The 20,530-nt window shown below is 56.1% G+C and overlaps 1 protein-coding gene across 1 annotated transcript in view; it reads right to left on the bottom strand.

Moving 5' to 3' along the window:
* Dlgap2 (DLG associated protein 2) overlaps nucleotides 1-20,530 on the bottom strand; it is a 500,247-nt gene that overhangs the window by 32,911 nt on the left and 446,806 nt on the right. The window contains exons 6-8 of the mRNA XM_048330769.1: nucleotides 18,752-18,963; nucleotides 5,117-5,264; nucleotides 1,034-1,253 (exon numbers count right to left, since the gene is read on the bottom strand). Coding sequence (XP_048186726.1) covers nucleotides 1,034-1,253; nucleotides 5,117-5,264; nucleotides 18,752-18,963 — 580 coding nt within the window. The remainder of the gene's footprint in view (nucleotides 1-1,033; nucleotides 1,254-5,116; nucleotides 5,265-18,751; nucleotides 18,964-20,530) is intronic.

Here is a 20,530-nt window from a genome sequence, read left to right as displayed (position 1 = left end):
TGCTTGTTTTGAACACCTCAAAAACATCCACAAAAGCCAAGGAGGCGACAAAGCAAGCCTGGAGCGAGCTCCTTCAAGCACAGCCCCCGATGGACGGCCATGGGTGCGGGGGGCTCTGCACACAGATTCCCACAGCTGTTGATCTGCAGTGTGCAAGCTTTCTAAAGTCCCCCGCCCATGAGAACCACCATGGTCTCCCTGGCTGCCTCTTTCTGGATGCCTCTGTTCCTCCCCCCAACTCTCCTTCCTGCCTCCTGGCTACTTACCAGAAACCAAGTTTGTTCTATTTCTCCTAGGAACACATATTTTGAATCCCTTTGATATCAATGCGGCATTCTGACAGTGGGCTATTTAGGACATCTCACCCTAACACTGACATATTTCACAGCCTCTCTCCTCAGCCTCCATCTGTACTGGGTCAAACTTCCACTGTTCCCTGTGCTTTATGGGTTTCTCCAGGTCATGCATATTCATGGTGTTACATAAATAATAACAGTGCAGTAAAGTCTTAGGCAGTGATATTTGGCTTAGGTGGTAAATTTTCAAAGGGATGCCTGTGGTTTGTCACAAGAACTGAAGGAATCCGTGACACCGAATCCTGCCAGCACCAAGTCAATTAGGGAATTGGCATCAACGATTGATTTGCTCTAGGGTAGTGAATCATGGCTGTGGTTCCTGCTCGGCAGAGATGAGGCTGAGCCCTGCAGGGCAGGTCACTGCACCTCCGCCACAACACTCCAACACAATCACCTCACAACAGCAAAGCCAGACTTCCATTCTCTGGGACCAGGGTTATACTGGATTATCTTAGGGAAATTTGACACCTTGTAGACATTGTTCTGAGATAAGAGAAAGACTACCTGTGAGAGGAATTCTTCAGAATGTCAGTGTGCAACCCACACAGCTGCACATGCGACCGTATAACAAGCACTTGGGGAGAAGTTACCAGATGTCACAGAGTAAGATGCACCTGCACCGAAGGCATGCCTGCCCCCGGTCAGCCCACGTGGGCCACGGGAAAGCCACCTCTTACCTGCCGTAGACCGGATGGCTGCGGCCACGTTGGCGGGCGTCATCACGGGAACACACTCATCGTCCTGGGAGTAGCCAGCTTGGATGGCTCGCAGGTAACTGTGGCTCCTCGTGCGGAAGCATCCGGGCAGGTCCAGGGCATCCATGGCCTGAGACTCCACTTCGCTGAAGACAGACTCACACACCGACTCGAACTGCCCATTGACCTCGGCCTCGCTCATCTGTGACGAGCAAGAGCAGAGCAGTTACCCCAGCTGGCTGCCTCCCACCGCGCTCACCCACAGTCTCAGCTCTTCAGCACAGCTAGTTTGAAGCTTGAGAAACAGCCAATGGGGCTATTTCTTACAGAGCGGCGGGGAGTCTGCCCACTCCAGGAGTTGGCGGGACACTGGACGCAGAAGACGAGGAACGCTCACCGGAGAGAGCTGTGGGCCATCACGCGAGGACATGGCGCCTGTGGTGGCTTCGCGAAGCCCCCGGTGCAGAGCCAGCGTCTGCACCGCTCCCAGCTGCCGGTCGCCGTCCCCAGCCTCCCGCCATTCGCGCGGCTCTGGGGACGGGGCTGAGCACTCACTTAAGTGCGCAAGGTACTTTTAGCTCATTTTCAGGGCATGGCAATCTGTGGTGGCTCATCGTCATGGAAACCCAGCTCCTGCCCTTCTTGCTGTGCCACAGCGGCACAGCCACCTTCTGGTGGAAAAGCAACGCCTGCCTGGACTTCAGTGTCTGTCTGCATGGATCAAGATGCATCAGCCTGAAGCCCAGGGCCGGCCCCCACTGCGCGTGGTGAGCGGACTGCCGTCATGCAGACGTGCAGCAGATACAGTGACGGACATGCTCGTTCTGAGGTAGGAGGCCAGGCTGCTCAGGGGGACAGCCAGGCCTTTCCTGAAGTGTCCTGATGGTGACACCTGTGCTCTGTCCCTGAGCCCAAGGCAGAGATTTTAAGTGGAAATCCAATAAAGCAAACTGCAGAACTAAAACAGGAAAGGGGAGTAGGAGGGGCACGAAGGTCCCAAGCACACAAGAAGCAGAAATGGGGCTGGTGACTTGGGATTTTGTCCCAGGTGAGCGGGGGGGGGGGGGGGGCACAGGCTGGGGCTTAGCCAGAGCTTGGAAAACGACCCTCCAGCCCCTCCCTGTGGGTATCTCCATGGGCATGTCTTGCTGCATCAGCACACCTAGACCAGCATCGAGGAGCAGGGCTGAGGATGTACAGGAGCTCCAGACGTGGAGCAGAACTCAGGGAGTGGAAAGGAACAGTGTCCCCCATGCCCGCCACCAGCCTCTGTGGCCCCTGCCGCTGTGGCCGACACGAGGGCTAAGGTCAGGACTCTGGGGCCGGTCCTGTGGGCCAGCCACACCACCAGCCACCCTGCCTCACCTTGACCTTCTTCCTTCTGCCACCGCTGTACAGCTGCCCGCAACCAGGTGTCTCTGTCCCTGTTCAGCACCTGGAATATTCTTTCCTGTGCTATGATTTCCTCCAGCCCCAGCCTTTGGGCTCAGAACAGATTCCCCAGGATGGCTGTCTGGGAGCCAGCCACAGCTCCACGTAGACTCCCCTCTCCACCGCTGAAGACAACCACATGCTCAGGTCATGCCAATGAAAGCAACTTCCAACCCACCCCTCTTCCTTGTTGTGGAGTTGAACATGCTCTTCCCTCTCTGCAGGATTTTCCCCACCTTTCCTTCTGCCAACACCTCAAGACACTTTTGGAAGTGCACACAGGGGAGACCCGTGCACACAGGGGTGCTCCGTACACACAGGGGAGACCCATGCACACAGGGGTGACCTTGCACACTAGGGTGATCCATGTACACAGAGGTGATCCATGAACACAGGGGTGACCTGTGCACACCGAGATGATCTGTGCACATAGGTGTGAGCCCCTGCACATAGGGGTGACCCATGCACACAGGGGAGACCTTGCACACAGGGGTGACCTTGCACACTGGGGTGACCCGTGCACACTGGGGTGATCATGCACACAGGGGTGCTCTGTACACACAGGGGAGAACCATGCACACAGGGGTGACCTTGCACACTAGGGTGATCACCTGCACACAGGGGTGATCCATGTACACAGAGGTGATCCATGAACACAGGGGTGACCTGTGCACACCGAGATGATCTGTGCACATAGGTGTGAGCCCCTGCACATAGGGGTGACCCATGCACACAGGGGTGACCTTGCACACTGGGGTGACCCGTGCACACTGGGGTGATCATGCACACTGGGGTGATCGTGCACACCGGGATGCTCTGTACACACAGGGGAGAACCATGCACACAGGGGAGATCCATGCACACTGGGGTGATCTTGCACACTGGGGTGACCCATGCACACTGAGATGATCTGTGCACATAGGTGTGAGCCCCTGCACATAGGGGTGACCCATGCACACAGGGGTGACCTTGCACACTGGGGTGACCCGTGCACGCTGGGGTGATCATGCACACAGGGATGCTCTGTACACACAGGGGAGAACCATGTACACAGGAGTGACCTTGCACACTGGGGTGATCACCTGCACACAGGGGTGACCCATGCACATAAGGGTGATCCATGTACACAGAGGTGATCCATGAATACAGAGGTGATCCATGAATACAGGGGTGACCCATGCACACAGGGGAGACCCATGCACACTGGGATGACCTGTGCACATAGGTGTGAGCCCCTGCACATAGGGGTGACCCATGCACACAGGGGTGACCTTGCACACTGGGGTGACCCATGCACACTGGGGTGATCGTGCACACTGGGGTGATCGTGCACACAGGGATGCTCTGTACACACAGGGGAGACCCGTGCACACAGGGGAGACCCATGCACACAGGGGTGACCTTGCACACTGGGGTGACCCGTGCACACTGTGGTGATTGTGCACACAGGGATGCTCTGTACACACAGGGGAGAACCATGCACACGGGAGACCCATGCACACAGGGGTGACCTTGCACACTGGGGTGATCCGTGCATACTGGGGTGATCGTGCACACTGGGGTGATCATGCACACAGGGATGCTCTGTACACACAGGGGAGACCCGTGCACACAGGGGAGACCCGTGCACATAGGGGAGGCCCATGCACACAGGGGTGACCTTGCACACTGGGGTGACCCGTGCAAACTGGGGTGATTGTGCACACAGGGATGCTCTGTACACACAGGGGAGAACCATGCACACAGGGGAGACCCATGCACACAGGGGTGACCTTGCACACTGGGGTGACCCGTGCACACTGGGGTGATTGTGCACACAGGGATGCTCTGTACACACAGGGGAGAACCATGCACACAGGGGAGACCCATGCACACAGGGGTGACCTTGCACACTGGGGTGACCCGTGCACACTGGGGTGATTGTGCACACAGGGATGCTCTGTACACACAGGGGAGATCCGTGCACACCGGGATGACCTGTGCACATAGGGGTGAGCCCCTGCACACAGGGGTGACCCGTCCACATAGGGGTGATCCTAGTCACACAGGCATGACCCATGTACACAGGGGTAACCCATGCACACAGGGGTGATCCTATTCACACAGGCATGACCCATGCACACAGGGGTGCCATGTGCACACAAGTGTGACATGTGCACACAGGGGTGACTCTATCACATCGAGTGGCACTCATGCCTAATGGCTCTCATGCCTAATGGTGCATCTGCACTCAGGAGCACTGGGAAGTTCTGTGGGCAATGCTTGCTGCTCTCTTTGTAGTGGCTATCACTTCAAAGCTGATTCCTTCCTATCACCCTCTCTCCCCTCCTCCTCTCCCTCTTCTTCCCACTTCTCAGTTTCTCCCCACCATGGAGAGAGCTTTATTTTCCCCCCCTGGTTAACTGCAGCAGGGTGTTTAGGGGCTGTGAGGGTTGAAATGACCCATGGTGGTGAACCCGAGGCCAGGTACACTGGTCCCTGGTTTGCTTTGCTGGGAGGGCGGCCTAGGTATGGGTGCCTAGTGGTCGCCCTCCCATCTGTTCAGGACTGAGGTGCCGTGGCGTTGATCTGGAGAGCTAAGCCCACAGTCCTTGCCGGCAGGGCATGATGGTAGATCTGGGGGGGGGGGCCCACCTGGCTCACACAGCTGGCTTGACTCAGGGTGCTCACAGCCCGCATGTAGCTCTGGTTCCTGGAGCGGAACTTCGGGGAGTTGTAGCTGGCAGAGGGGTCCAGGCTGTGGGGCAGGGGCATCTCGCTTGCAGCTTGCAGGTAGCTCTGGCTACAAAGAAGGAGGCACAAAGGTGATGTGTGAGTTCCTGGAAGGACTGGGGGAGAGGACGATGGTTCAAACCCAGGCTCAGAGGCTGGGGGTGGGTTGCCACGGGAATGTGGGTCTCTGATGGACAACTTCGTCTTTGCAAACATTGTGAAGTTTGCATCGATGGCTGTGAATTTTATCGAAGGCAGTGGGGCGGCTGTGTGCAGGATCTCTGCGTAGCCTGATTCTGCCATGGTGCTGAGCTCAGGACTGCTCACAGCTCAGACCCCACCATACCAACTCAGCTCCAGTGCAAGCGTCGTAAGAAAGCAGGCTAGCTTTTCTGCAACTCCACGCATTCGGATACACGTTCCACTGCAGTTTTCACTTATTAAAACGTGAGCAATAAAGAAACAAATAATTTTTTAGATGAAAAAAGCAAGCAGATTGCCCAATCCTGGCACGAGGAACAGCTGAGGAGGTCGGCCCTGGCCACCACAGCCCCTGCACCCCCATTTCCGGTTTCCCGACAGGAACCCACTGCTCCGGCTCCCCTGGCTGCCTGGTGAGAGCCAAGGGAGGGGAACCTCGAGAGCAAACGGGAGCCTTTCCTTTCAAGTTCTGCTGACAATCTTTCCAAAAAGCAGTAAAAAAAGTTCACTTCCTTTTCAGTCAGAAACAGGAACAATGTGTTTGGGCTCAGGGTGCAGGGTTTCCTGTTGAGCCTCAGCCTATGTATAAGCACACGGGACCTGTCCATTGGTGAGCGTGACGTCATCTTCTCACAGTCCACTCTCAGCACGCCTTGATTTTTACCTCCTTCTTTATGAAGGAGATGCTAGAGGGAAAAATACACTTTACAAAGGCAATCAAGTCAAGTCTGGTAATTATTAAATTATTTCTGTTAAAAAGAAAATATATAACACACTACCCTTCAAAATAGACAGGAGGAGAGAGAGAAAGGGAGAGCGAGAGAGAGAGAGAGAGAGAGAGAGAGAGAGAGAGAGAGAGAGAGAGAGAGAGAGGAAGAGAAGGAGAGAGGCGGGGGGAAGAAAGAGGAGGAGAGAGAGAGAAGAAGAGAGATGGGGGAGAGGCCCAGGCCTGGCGCTGGAGGAGGGGGGGAGAGGCCCAGGCCTGGTACAGGGGGAAGGCAGGGCGAGTCAGAGATCTGCACATGAGGCCCAAGCGCTGAAACGACAAGGAGAAAACATAAAGACACTTGAAGACATTTGTGGCAGGAGATTCTTTTTTGTTATGACCTTAAATGGGCAGGAAAGGGGAGACAGAAGGGATTACATAGAACTGAAATGCTACTCAGCAAAGAACACAGCCTACAGAATAGAGGAAAGCGTCTGCCAAGCATTCCTCTGATGAAGGGTCAGGATCTGGACATGGCAGGAACTCAACACCAGTCCAGTGAAGAGTAGGTACAGGGTCTGTGTTTCTTCTTGAAAGAAGAGGTACAGATGGTCAAGAAATACATGAGAAATATCATTAGCCATTTGGAGAATGCAAATCCAAACCACATTGACTGTGGCAGAGAAAGTGAACGTCAACAGATGCCATGAGATACAGGTAGAAGGTGTTCACAGTCTGCAAGGATGTGAATGAGCCCATCCATGCAGGCGGGAACACGCAGGTGCCTTAAAAACATCTGCAAAATGATCACATTCTGTGCCTGCCCCACTTCCATGTGTCCATCACATCCAAAGGAAATGAAACGAGCAGGCCGAATGCATGCCCGTAGACCATGCTTGTGATGGCATGACCCACAAGAGCTAAGACACACAATTGACCTAGGCGCTTTTATCTACACATGAGTGGACGCAAACACTGGCATAGATACACAATTGAGAATTAGTCTGCTACAGGGCATTAAATCCCGTCATTTTCAGCAAAACCAAAGGGCCTAGGAGACATTATGTTAAGCAAAATAAGCCACACAGAGGAAGAGAAATACAAGTGCTGTGTGGTATGTGGATGACCACAAACCAGTGGGACTGAAGACAGAGCCGTGGCTGCTGGACTCAGGAGGGGTGGTGTGCATACAGTGTGAATATACTGCAAATACAGTGACATATCACACGGGGTCCCATTTGCATCTATAAGGATACATGCTAATCAAAGTCATGTGAAATAACGGAAGGACCTTTTCCTTTACCTTTATATATGGATTGACTGGCTGACTGATGGATTGCTTAATGCTAATCCCCCCTACCCCCCTCCCCACAAAAAGACAGGAAGGGCACAAGGTGCTCCCAGGCCCTGACCCACAGAACTACTTCCTCCATCTGAGTCTCCTCTCTGGGTTTCCAGAACCTCCCCACACGGCCCTCTGGGTGCAGAGCCCCCCAAAGTCGGTCTCCAGCCCTGTGTCCTTCCACAACCGTCTCCTACGCACGCCTGTTTTCAGTCTGCTTAGAGCCTGGCAGTACGCGAGTGTGGTCCTCAGGGCCCGTGTGCGAGGATGGTTGGTTCCTCAGAGAACAGATACTGCAGGAGGTAGCTGCTACACGCACTACGCTACCCGAGTCCTGCCTTCTGCCACTGGTTCTCCAAGAGGCTCCCTTGGGTCCATTTTTACTGTGATCAGTGTTGACTTGCACAGGGCAGCCCATCAACCCAAGGAGGTAGTCCATTGGTCCAATGTCCTTGACCGTCACGTGGGGGACAAGGCTGCCCACTCCAAGCACTGCTCCATTCGCCTTCACGCCATTTGTGAACAGTTCAACAGCCATGTTGCTTCCCAGCGCCGTGTGCAGGGCGAGGCCCACATCCCGTCCCACTGACCCCTGCAGCAGCAACATGCTAGGTCCCACTGGTACCTTCAGTCCAGCATCTGCCAGACACAGGGAGGTGTCCTGACCACTGGGAACCATGGCAACTCTCCCTCCACGGCATGCCGCCCTTCTGACTGCCTGGATACAGGCACAGCCACACGAGAAGTTCTGGTTCCGTGGGGCTCGGGGGACCCCCGTGACCCAGAGGTGTCCGGGCCCAAGCACACAGTGGAGATGAAATCCCAGCACAAAGACCACAGCTTCCACATCAGCACAAGCCGCCACAATGCCACGTTTTACATATTTATCATGGGTGATCATGACCGCTTGGTAAAGCAGTCATTGAGAGGAACACAGAGATAGTGAGTGGTCTGTTTATGGAGCGGCCTGCGGTAGTGTCTCACCCTACTTCCTACCTTTAGTGGGGGATGGTGGGTCTCAGAGTTACAGGTTACAGACAGGAGGGCCACTGACATGACGGGACAAATGACACGTGACCCCACGTGTGACAGGCCCTGGCCGGCTCTGGCTCCAGCACACTGGGTGGGGCAGGACAGATGTCGGAGAGCCTGAGCCAGGTGAGGTGGGGGCACCCAATTACGCTGGTGTGGAGTCAGAGAACTCAGAAACAACTGCACTCCACGGCAACCCCAATTTAATAAGTTGCACAGAATCTCATCAAATATTAAATGGTCAAATATTGAACAGCAGTTTCCTGACAGGAGAACTCATGGGAAGATGTAGAGATGAAGACATTTCTCAGGTCCCAACACATCCCATTTCCTCTCTGAGCTGGCCCCTTAGACTCCAGAGGACAGGACGCATTTGCTGTCCAGCCTCAAGGACCGGGGCCCCCTCAGTGCAAGGAGCCCCAGGGACCAGGACTGTCTCTGCTCTGGTCCTGGTGCAGGAGTGGACAAGTCCCACCGGGTGCCAGTGATTCACTGGGCAGCCATCATCCTGCACCCAGGCAGGTCTCAGGTTGTGACAGTCAGGCCACCAGGGTGGGAGTGTGGTTCTCAGAGGCCCAGAAGAGCTAAAGATCACGTGGATGCCGGAGGTCCAGGGCCACACAGACTTTACAGGCAGCAGGGGCAAAATGTGAGACCTTATCCACCAAAGGATGGAAAACAAACCAGGCACTTATGGCTCCTACCTGCAACCCGAGCTGCTGAGGAGGCTGAGATCTGAGGATCACAGCGGCAAGCCTGGGCAGGAACGTCCATCAGACTCTTATTTCCAATTAACTATCAAAAAGCCTGATGTGGAGCTGTGGCTCAAGTGGTAGAGCACCTGCCTGGTAACACAAGGCTCTGCATCTACACTCAAGTAAAAACAACTAAGAGTGGAAAGCACCACCAACAACAAAGCAGCAGTCAGGAACACAGCCTGGAAGGACAGGGAGCAAGGAAGCAAAAGACAAAATCATACGATGACAACCAGTCGTCCTCACTCGCTCTGGGTCCCATGGACAGGGACTGTGCTTTTCTGTCTTTAGCCTGTGCGTCCTGGAACTGGAGTGGATCCCGTAGAAGGCCCAGGGCTGGCCTTGCTCATGCATCCCGGAACTAGAGTGGATCCCATAGAAGGCCCAGGGCTGGACTTGCTCATGCGTCCCGGAACTGGAATGGATCCCGTAGAAGGCCCAGGGCTGGCCTTGCTCAAGCCTCCCAGAACTGGAGTGGATCCCGTAGAAGGCCCAGGGCTGGCCTTGCTCATGCCTCCCGGAACTGGAGTGGATCCCATAGAAGGCCCAGGGCTGGCCTTGCTCATGCATCCCGGAACTAGAGTGGATCCCATAGAAGGCCCAGGGCTGGCCTTGCTCATGCATCCCGGAACTAGAGTGGATCCCATAGAAGGCCCAGGGCTGGACTTGCTCATGCCTCCTGGAACTGGAGTGGATCCCGTAGAAGGCCCAGGGCTGGCCTTGCTCACGCCTCCTGGAACTGGAGTGGATCCCGTAGAAGGCCCAGGGCTGGCCTTGCTCACGCCTCCTGGAACTGGAGTGGATCCCGTAGAAGGCCCAGGGCTGGACTTGCTCATGCCTCCCGGAACTGGAGTGGATCCCGTAGAAGGCCCAGGGCTGGCCTTGCTCATGCATCCCGGAACTAGAGTGGATCCCATAGAAGGCCCAGGGCTGGCCTTGCTCATGCATCCTGGAACTAGAGTGGATCCCATAGAAGGCCCAGGGCTGGACTTGCTCATGCGTCCCAGAACTGGAGTGGATCCCGTAGAAGGCCCAGGGCTGGCCTTGCTCACGCCTCCTGGAACTGGAGTGGATCCCGTAGAAGGCCCAGGGCTGGCCTTGCTCACGCCTCCTGGAACTGGAGTGGATCCCGTAGAAGGCCCAGGGCTGGACTTGCTCATGCCTCCCGGAACTGGAGTGGATCCCGTAGAAGGCCCAGGGCTGGCCTTGCTCAAGCCTCCCAGAACTGGAGTGGATCCCGTAGAAGGCCCAGGGCTGGCCTTGCTCAAGCCTCCCGGAACTGGAGTGGATCCCGTAGAAGGCCCAGGGCTGGCCTTGCTCAAGCCTCCCGGAACTGGAGTGGATCCCGTAGAAGGCCCAGGGCTGGCCTTGCTCATGCCTCCCGGAACTGGAGTGGATCCCGTAGAAGGCCCAGGGCTGGCCTTGCTCATGCCTCCCGGAACTGGAGTGGATCCCGTAGAAGGCCCAGGGCTGGCCTTGCTCATGCCTCCCGGAACTGGAGTGGATCCCGTAGAAGGCCCAGGGCTGGCCTTGCTCATGCCTCCCGGAACTGGAGTGGATCCCGTAGAAGGCCCAGGGCTGGCCTTGCTCATGCCTCCCGGAACTGGAGTGGATCCCGTAGAAGGCCCAGGGCTGGCCTTGCTCACGCCTCCTGGAACTGGAGTGGATCCCGTAGAAGGCCCAGGGCTGGCCTTGCTCAAGCCTCCCGGAACTGGAGTGGATCCCGTAGAAGGCCCAGGGCTGGCCTTGCTCAAGCCTCCCGGAACTGGAGTGGATCCCGTAGAAGGCCCAGGGCTGGCCTTGCTCATGCATCCCGGAACTGGAGTGGATCCCGTAGAAGGCCCAGGGCTGGCCTTGCTCAAGCCTCCCGGAACTGGAGTGGATCCCGTAGAAGGCCCAGGGCTGGCCTTGCTCATGCATCCCGGAACTGGAGTGGATCCCGTAGAAGGCCCAGGGCTGGCCTTGCTCATGCATCCCGGAACTAGAGTGGATCCCATAGAAGGCCCAGGGCTGGACTTGCTCACGCGTCCCGGAACTGGAGGGGATCCCGTAGAAGGCCCAGGGCTGGCCTTGCTCATGCGTCCCGGAACTGGAGTGGATCCCGTAGAAGGCCCAGGGCTGGCCTTGCTCACGCCTCCTGGAACTGGAGTGGATCCCATAGAAGGCTCAGGGCTGGCCTTGCTCATGCATCTTTCAACCACTCAGGCCCCTTCTATCTCCTGATCTGGAATTTGGCCACCTATATTATTAATTAGTTCAAGGAAAGAACTGTTGCTGACATTTTGTTGTTTGCTGATCCTTTGCTTGTCTTTTTCTCTCCTTCTGTGTCCCTTTGTGTTTTGCTGATTTCATTTTTCTTTTTCTGTCACTCGTGGGCTTGAACTCAGACTGGTGCTGTCCCGGAGCTCTTCTGCTCAAGGTAGCACTGTACCACTGGATCCACAGCCTTGTCCTTGGGCTTCCCGATGGACTGTGATTGGACCCTTACACTTTTTCATGAGTTACTGCATTCTTTATAATTCCCACTGGCATGTAGTTTCTTTCTCAGGACCTCTCACCTTGCTGGAGCTCCCCACCTGGATGACCTGTCACTCTCTTGAGTGTGAGGAGCATCTTTCTGACAATCACGTGGAATTCTCTGTCAGATCACACACATGGCGCTCCCTCAGTGGGGCTGGCTTCTGCAGATGTGTCTGCTTCCACTGTTGGGAATCTTTGCCTGATTTCGCATCTCATTGGACTTTCTGTGCTCATGTCTGCGTATTAGAGAAATGGGATGTTGCCCAGTCTTCATGGAATGGTCACCACTGGCCAGGCAGGCTGGACATGCTGAGGGTCTCCACCAGGCAGCCGTATCCTGCTTGCTCTCTGCTGGTCATCTCTGCTCCCCGGGTGGCTGGTTGCAGTGGATTCATCAAAGCCCCAGGACTGGAGGTGGATGCTGGCCATCGGGGCACCCGCAGAGCCTGGTGTTGGGTGTCCTGTGGCTCTGTGATGAGCAGGGAGGCCGTAGTGCCCGCCCAAGCCACCGTCCACCCACCTCAGGCAGCCACGCTGTGCAGGCCATTCTGAGCTCCACAGAAAGCTTATAGGTCAGAAACCAGCCCTCCGTGGCCCTGTGGGGAAAGCCAGGGAGGCAGATATGCTGGCCCTCCCCACCCTCTTCTCTCCCACGAAGCCAGGGGGCTCTGCAGTGGGCTGGGGACGCCAGGACCCTTTCCTGCCATCTTCCGAGTCTCACTTTACATTTGCCAGGGCCTCCGCAAACCCTCAACGACTTTCTAGATGTCTCACAAACATTATTGCCAGATTGGCTGTCTGTGGAAAAGGCAGCCAGGGTATCCCCGCTCCATTCATTTGCTGCTGTGACTCTCCGAAAGAGTCTATTTACTGTTGCGACATTTAATGACAAATGCTGAGTTTAATAAGTAATTTGAGTGGTCTATAATAGACATGTAAGGATCAATAGAAAGGCAGATCTATCATCTGATTTTGACTGTAGCTAATGAAGTATGCATTAGTATGCCATGCGTGCCTTTGAAGCTAAAATAACAGTGTATCATGCAGAACAATAAAGATACTCTAGTCAGTTAGCAATGTCCACCAAATGTCACAGCACAATGACTACCGTGGGTTAATAAAAAGATAAGAGTGTACGCTGTCCTTCCATCTGACCCATTCGTAATAGAATCAAGGAGTAAAGAAAACCATTGGAGACAAAAAATAACTGTCTGGGCTCAGTGGTGCAGCCTCCATGCCCAGCACTCGGAGACAGAAGGAGAGGGAGTTTCCAGGTCCCCCTGGGCTATTTAGTGAGGTATTGTCTCAAAGAGCATTACAAGACCCACCCCAAGCCCCTCCCCCCAAGTTATAATCAGTTTGCAGAGACACCTGAGAGTGACAACAGAGAGTAAACCTCACTAGGAAAGGCCTGGTGATTGGAAATGAAATGGGCCCAGGAAGGGAGTTCAGAGGTGGATAAGCACCGACTTCTGGGCACAGGTGCTAAGTGTCCCTCCTTCTGAGCCAGATGCCGTTGCTTCAGGAGACCATGGTGGAGAGGCACAGTGGGCAAATGGGCAGCCTTTCCAGAGTGGAACAGTGGGGATGGCGTGTGAGGGAAGACGCAGAGGAAGGGGAGGAAGGAGGGGGGGCTTCCAGAGGAAGGAGGGGGTGCAGACGACAGCAGTGACCACTAGTGGGAGCACCTCCATCTGGCCAGGCGGCACTTCCTCTGCCTTGGCATCCCATTCCAACGCGGCTGCCCCAGAGGGGGCAACGGAAAGAGCTGGGAGCCGGGAACGAGAATGAAGCTTGATGGATGCCAGCCAGTCCGGACAGGGCAGTGCTGTGCCGTGGTCGTAGTGCCACGCTGTGGGGCCAGGGAGGCCCCAGGCTCCGTCGGCAAGTGTGTGCAAAACACCTTCTTGTTTCTGCCCTCCCCTGGTGCGGGCCTGGAGTCACCCCGGGGGTAGCCGGCATCTGCCTTGGCTGATCCTTTCCCAACACTGAGGCCAGGTCCGGAAGACTTGAAAACAGACTGACAGGAACAGTAGCCATGTCGAAGGGCTGGGGTGAGGGATCCAGGCACGCAGCTGGTTGGATGTTGGGTTGGGTGGAGTAACCAGAGGGGCAGGGAGGAGTGCCTGCCCCCAGCGCCCGGGACGGAGCAGCCCCGTTCCCATTTCTATGTGAGGATGGCAGATGGCAGAACAAGGTGCCAGGCGGCCAAATTTCAGGGGTGGGGGCGGATCATTATAAACTCAATTAATTATGAAATTAAAGTAGCACTTCTGGGTGGAATATTAATCTCTCTTAGCTTTAGGCAGCTGAAGCTGTGTGTTTCCATGATGAATCATAAGCAATAACTCAACGAACGGGAAGACAAACAAGTTCAGGAGAAAAGAAGGATTTCTCCTGAGCGAAAGACTCCCACAGTAGCTGACCGGCACGGGGCACAGGCGCTGGGCTGGGGAATCACTTCTGTGGGTGTGGCCACGGATCCCAGCAGGGGAAGGCAAGGGGGGCTGACGAACCCAGGCAGCGGGGTGGCTACTGTCAGCTCCCATCACCATGTGTGCGCCTAGGAGTCGCGCGGTGTCACCCCAGAACTGCAGGGGCCAGCTGTGTCGGGGGCTGGTCACGGTGAGGCGAGCTCACGGCCTGTAGGGTGGCATCCCTCTGGGCACGAGGGCCAGACACAGGAACTAGGGTCACAGACAAGGGCACTCAGGTTGGGTGCCAGGCCTCAGCCCTGGCAGCTGGAAAAGACAAGGCTTCTCGAGTCTGAGAATCATTGCTGCACGGGACTCACCTGGGGTGCTGGGACAAAGCATGGTGCGGCACACCCGGCCCCGGCCCTCTGTGAGACGCCCCGCGTGGGTGCCATGCCCACAGTCCCAGGAACCCCGCATGGCTGCCCCCACAGTGTGCACAGCTACCTGGGAGCGTCACCTGCGCCGCCCTCCAGAATTCACCCCACCTCACCCGGGGGACACACCTCGTGTCCTCCACACAGTGGTCTTGGGGACACAGTGCATGGAACAAATCTTACTTCTGTGTCTTTAATGGACAGGCTTAAAATTGCACCTGCACCCTTGTGGTTGACACCAAATCTGCACTAAGGCCACTCTACAGCAGAAATGACCGATCCACTTCTAAACAAGGTGTGGTTATTAAAAAACATACTAGCGGGCATAGAAGACACTGAACTAAATTCTAGGCTCTTGTCTTAGGTGGACTCTACCTCATGCTTGAAACACTTCTGCACGTGCCTCCATGAGCACATGCACGCACATGTACACACATCCTATTCTTGGCGCTTCTGTTTCCCCTGGAGAGCCTGATGAATAGGCTAAAGATCTCAGAGAAGACCTGGTTTTCCTAAGACTTCTGAAACAATGGCACTTACACATGCAACCACTGGCACATATACCCATGGCCACCTATGCCACACCATGCTACCTTCCACAGAACCATGGATGCCACCGTCATGTAACACACAACCACGCTACATGCCACAGTCATGTGACATGCAACCACGCTACCTACCACAGAACCATGGGTGCCACAGCCATGTAACACACAGCCACACTACCTACCACAGAACCATGGGTGCCACAGCCATGTGGCACACAGCCACTCTACCTACCACAGAACCATGGGTGCCACAGTCATGTGACACGCAACCACGCTACATGCCACAGAACCATGGGTGCCACAGCCATGTGGCACACAGCTACGCTACCTACCACAGAACCATGGGTGCCACAGTCATGTGACACGCAACCACGCTACATGCCACAGTCATGTGACACGCAACCACGCTACCTACCACAGAACCATGGGTGCCACAGCCATGTGGCACACAGCCACACTACCTACCACAGAACCATGGATGCCACAGCCATGTAGCACACAACAATGATACCCACCACATAATTGCTGATGCCCACAGACACCTATGCACACCACCACGAGACATTACCACCACTTTGCACACAACTACTGGCACCCATGATCACCAACACTCACAACCACCTACCTACACACATGAGTACCCATATCTACAGCCACCTGTGCCATGACCACCGATGCGCCTGCCCACCTACATGCTAACTGCTTACAGACAAATGTGGCCTATGGCTGTGTGGAGGCATGGCTTCTTCTTTTTTATTTTTTTTGCCAGTCCTGGGCCTTGGACTCAGGGCCTAAGCACTGTCCCTGGCTTCTTCCCGCTCAAGGCTAGCACTCTGCCACTTGAGCCACAGCGCCACTTCTGGCCGTTTTCTGTATATGTGGTGCTGGGGAATCGAACCTAGGGCCTCGTGTATCCGAGGCAGGCACTCTTGCCACTAGGCTATATCCCCAGCCCCGAGGCATGGCTTCTTGATGGTGGGAGCCTAAGGGACCATGCCAGGTGCCTGGCACCTTCCGTCCTGATGTCGTGTCCCTGCTGGGGACATTGCCAGCTGCCTGACATGGAAGGGGACACCAAGCTGCAAATACACATTCTAGTACTGGCAACAGCTTCTCAGCCTGGCACTGAAACACTCCTCTTGTCTCCTCCAAGAGAAATGATGGGATTGGAAGCCGCCTGCCCTCCGAGGGTCCTGGAGCCTGTGGGACAGGACACCTCCTCTGGGGAGCATGGTTTCCATTAACTGGAAACGTGCACAGTTCCGGTGAGTGTGTTCTCTGGGAGGTGAGGCTCAGGCTCCTCTCCCACTGAGCTGGAAGAGCTTAGGACCTGGGGCCGGTGGAAAGCAGCTTTCTCCTCCCTTTTTGCATCGTAGGTTAATCTGTTCAGTCTGTAAGAAAGATTATCTTAGGTGTCACTTGTTAGGTTCACTAGCACTGACCCTGAGTGGTTCACCGGGATTAGATTTATTCAAGGTGTGGGGAGTGCCCGTAACACTCTGCACCGAGGGCCTGCGTGGGGGAGGCAGCACCGCCGGCCTGTGGCCTCTCAGGGCAGCAGACCGTGGGTGGCAGGAGGTGGGCACCAGGGAACAGACCACGGGGTCTGGACCCATGAGGCCTCTGGAGGAAGGGTGCCGCAGGGTGAGCCGGAGCGAGGGTGCGTCAGAGCTGCCTTCCAGAGGAGGCCTGGGAATGCAGCATGGCGCCTGTGGTCTCAACTCCCAGCGGGCTCTGCTGAGCGAGTGGCAGCCCCGAGGGAGAGGCCTGTGACTCAGAAGCCTGCTGGGGCATCTGCAGGCTGGGGTGGCTGAGAGCTCTGGGGGGCTCAGCCCCAAGGCAGGCAGAGGCTGGAGAGACAAAGAGCCGCGGCCTGTGGGCACTGGCCCGGAGACACTGGTGATTCATCTTCCCAGATGATTTCTGAACTCCTGCAGCTGCTTTGAAAGGCTCTGACATTCTCTCTGGGAAGTCCTGATAGCGCCTCCCCTCCTCCCCTCCTCCCCTCCTCCCCTCCTCCCCTCCTCCCCTCCTCCCCTCCCCCCCTCCTCCCCTCCTCCCCTCCCCTTGCTGGGGGCAAGACAGCTTTCAGCAGAAGGGTTCTGGCATGGGTCCAAGAGGTTGAGCTCTCCAAAGCAGAAGATCTGCAGCTCTCGCAGAGGGTTTCCATTACACGGCTGGAGAAAAGGACTGATAACAACAGTCCCAGTCCCTGTCTCTCGCAGCCAGGCGGATGCAACAGCCTCCACTGTGATCCGCGGTGCGTGGCAGGCCTGTGTGACGTGGCCACGTGGCTGTGCTGCAGTGGCCGAAGACAAGACGCGGACCCCCCCTCCCAAGTCACCACGCCAGCTCCCGGGCGTCACCTCTGTCACCGAGCCCCGCTGACGGGGGTGCTCATGCACACGAGCGGCTCTCCTTCCCGTCCTGTCGCCGGCACCGCCGCATCCCAGGAGGTCTTCACGGGGGCAACGGCGACCTCAGAGCCAGGCTCAGGCCGTCACTCCCAGCCACGCCTCACGGAGCACTTCAGAACCATCGATTTTGCGTAAAAAACTCCTGGAGTGTAAAACAAACTCCAGGATGACGGGGTCCATGTACATAGTTTACTGGAAAAGGTTGAGTCACATAGTTCCTGCACCTTGCTTCACCACCGTGTGGGCTGCGAACCCCGAGGGCCCCACACAGCCCATGTGGCAGGACGGCCAGGGGAAAGGCTCATTCTAGGGGCTCCAAGGACGCCTCTCGTCTCCAGGGCACCCCAGGCTGCCCAGCTTCCGCAGCTAAGATCCGTTACAAGTCACCATTTTTATTCTTTGTCCTGCAACCTAATGTCCACCAGGTAATGGATTTGATGAGCACAGGCGAGCAGGAGGTGACCCAAAGGTGGCTTTGTGAGCACGTGACGTGGTCACAAAGCCACTGTTATTGCAGCAGTGGCTCTAGACAATCAGGTGGTCTACAGAGCAGCCACTTCCCTGCCACGCGCCACTCACAGGGGCTGGCAGAGCCATGGGCAGCAGGAAGGGACAGGGTGCTCTTGGCACAGATGCCCAAGCAGGACCGGGCTCAGCTCAGCACTGCCATCGACCGGGATGCTGGCCACAGTCCTCACACTCTCAGTTCTTAACAACCCATTTCCCAAACAGTCTTATCTCCCCTTCAGGAAGTCAAGCTGATCAAGGTGGTGTCTTACGAGAAATAAGCAAAGCAGACTTGGATCTTAGTTTGTAAAGCTAGGACTCATCCCTCCACACGGCCAGGCAGGCCTGCAGTCTCTAGCAACGCTTGCAGTACACGCAAGGCCCTTGGGCGGCCCCTGTCCAGTGCGTAAGCACACAGGCTCACAGGAGCCCTGGTCCTCCTGGATGAAATGGCCGGATGTGCTGCAGAATACCCAATGCCACCCGGACTAAGCCACACCCCAACACGGAACGAACACAACGGACAAATAACCAAAGGCCCAAGCAGCCACAGGGCCCAGCGTTTCCCACTGAGTTTGGCTCCACGGCACGAGGCCCGCAGAGGGTTCCCTAGGGCCATGTGGCTCTGGGAGGGCAGAGGCGAGAAGCGAGGAGAGGGTGGAGGCAGAGGCGTCTTACCTCTGGAGGTCCCCTAGGGGCCTGGCCGCCAGAGACTTCAGCAGGGGCTCGGGGCGGAGGGGGGCCGTCGGGGGCGTCTTGGGGCTGGAGTCAGACTCTGCGCTCTCCTCATCCCCCATGGCTTTGATGTAGCTGCCGCTCCTCATCCTCCGGCAGGGAATCTCCTCGTCCTTGCCGCCCGTGGGGTACCCGCCCCACTCGTCCTGAGGCACCTGAGGGGCAGAAACAGCCGTCAGCGCTCCCTGGGCCCAGGCCAGGCAGAATCAAGGCGGCAGGCGCGAGGGCAGAGCACCTCGGTGCAGCACCACCAGGCCCGTCTCACCGCCAAAGTGACGGACATGACGGGAAAAGGAAGAAAAGGCTAGGAAAAGGCCCCTCCCACCCTCAGCAGCCAGGAAAAGAAAAAAAAACATTACAATCACGTAGACTTAGTTCCTTTGGGTATAAAAGGAACTTAAAAAGGAAACTTGAGAAAGTTGAAGAAGAAAGGGAAGCGGAGAGAAGACCATCGTCTTACTGTGACCCCCCTTTATTTTCCAGCTCATAGAAGCATGGGGGCTTCATTCTGGGTGCCGATTGCTATCACCTGGGCAAGGCCTCTGCCCTAGCAGAAGGAGTGGAGCTGTACTCCTGGGTGCCCTGTGCCACGGCAGCGGGGCGAGGCCTCCGCAGGCTTCTCTGCTGCCCTCCTGGCCCGATGGCCGCCTTCAAGAGTATTCTTAGGTTAATTCCACTGCAGGTCAACATTCCAGTGTTCACCTTCCATGCAGGGAGTCTGGGATGCCTTCTCCACGACACACACAAAGCCACCGAGAGCGACGTGTTTCCAGGACTGAAGGCTGGCTTGGTGAACTCAGGTGCTGGTTTCCTCTCCTACCGGCTCAACATGGATAAAGTGGATTCCATATGCCAAACTCACATTCACAGAACAGAACAGTGAGTGCAGAGAACTCCCAACACTGCCCTGCACGTGGAGTTCTGCCCACATGGCCTGCTCTGAGCAGGGAAGGGAGGGCACTGGGCTGGCGACAGAGAAGGAGGTGGCAGAGTCCCAGGCCGAGAAGGTCTTCAGACTTGGTGTCTTCATCATAAAACGGGTAGAGTTTCAGGTTTGTTCCTCCAAAGAAGATGCTGCTACCGTTCCAGCCCTGACAGTGCCTGAAGCCTGCTGGTTTAGACTGGAGCCAGCTGGTCTAGCACCTCTAACAGGGATCCCACGTTAGCAGCCTGCTGTGCACTGCTTGGCAGACCTGAGTCTCTCATGTTGCAGCCGGGGCAGGGGCCAAGGGAGGAGGGAAGTGCTCTGACCACCTTCCTTACCCACTCTGCACTTGTGGCCTGGTCAGGTGGCACTCTGCTTAGTAACCTAACCTCTGGGCACCAGGCAGGTGCCTAACTACAGGCAGGTATGACTTAGGTGGGAGATATTTACCACGTTGGTTTTAAAGCAGCACTTCCTCGAGTTGGGTAAGGCACAGGGATTTACCCAATGTGTGGCACTGCAAGCGTAGGCCAGGTTGAGAAGATGGCCCACCTGGGTGCTGACCGCAGTCCCTCTCGCCCAAGGGGCTGGGTGCTAACTGCAGGCCCTTCCAGATGGGTGGTTCTAAAATCTTCATGCTGTCTCTGAGCTAGACACTACAGAGCTGGAGGAGGAATAACAACCATGCAGAAGGGGCGTTATGAAATATTAATGACCTGGTCAAAGCCAAAGTCATACCGATCACATCACAGAGCAGCTGAAGATGCAGGCAGAATGGTTTGGAAGTCTGGTGCACC

The sequence above is a fragment of the Perognathus longimembris genome, chromosome 21 (genome assembly GCF_023159225.1).
Source record: "Perognathus longimembris pacificus isolate PPM17 chromosome 21, ASM2315922v1, whole genome shotgun sequence".
Taxonomy (NCBI): Eukaryota; Metazoa; Chordata; class Mammalia; order Rodentia; family Heteromyidae; genus Perognathus; species Perognathus longimembris.
The sequence above is the reverse complement of the archived record's forward strand: the minus strand, read 5'-3'. Positions and strand labels throughout refer to the sequence as shown.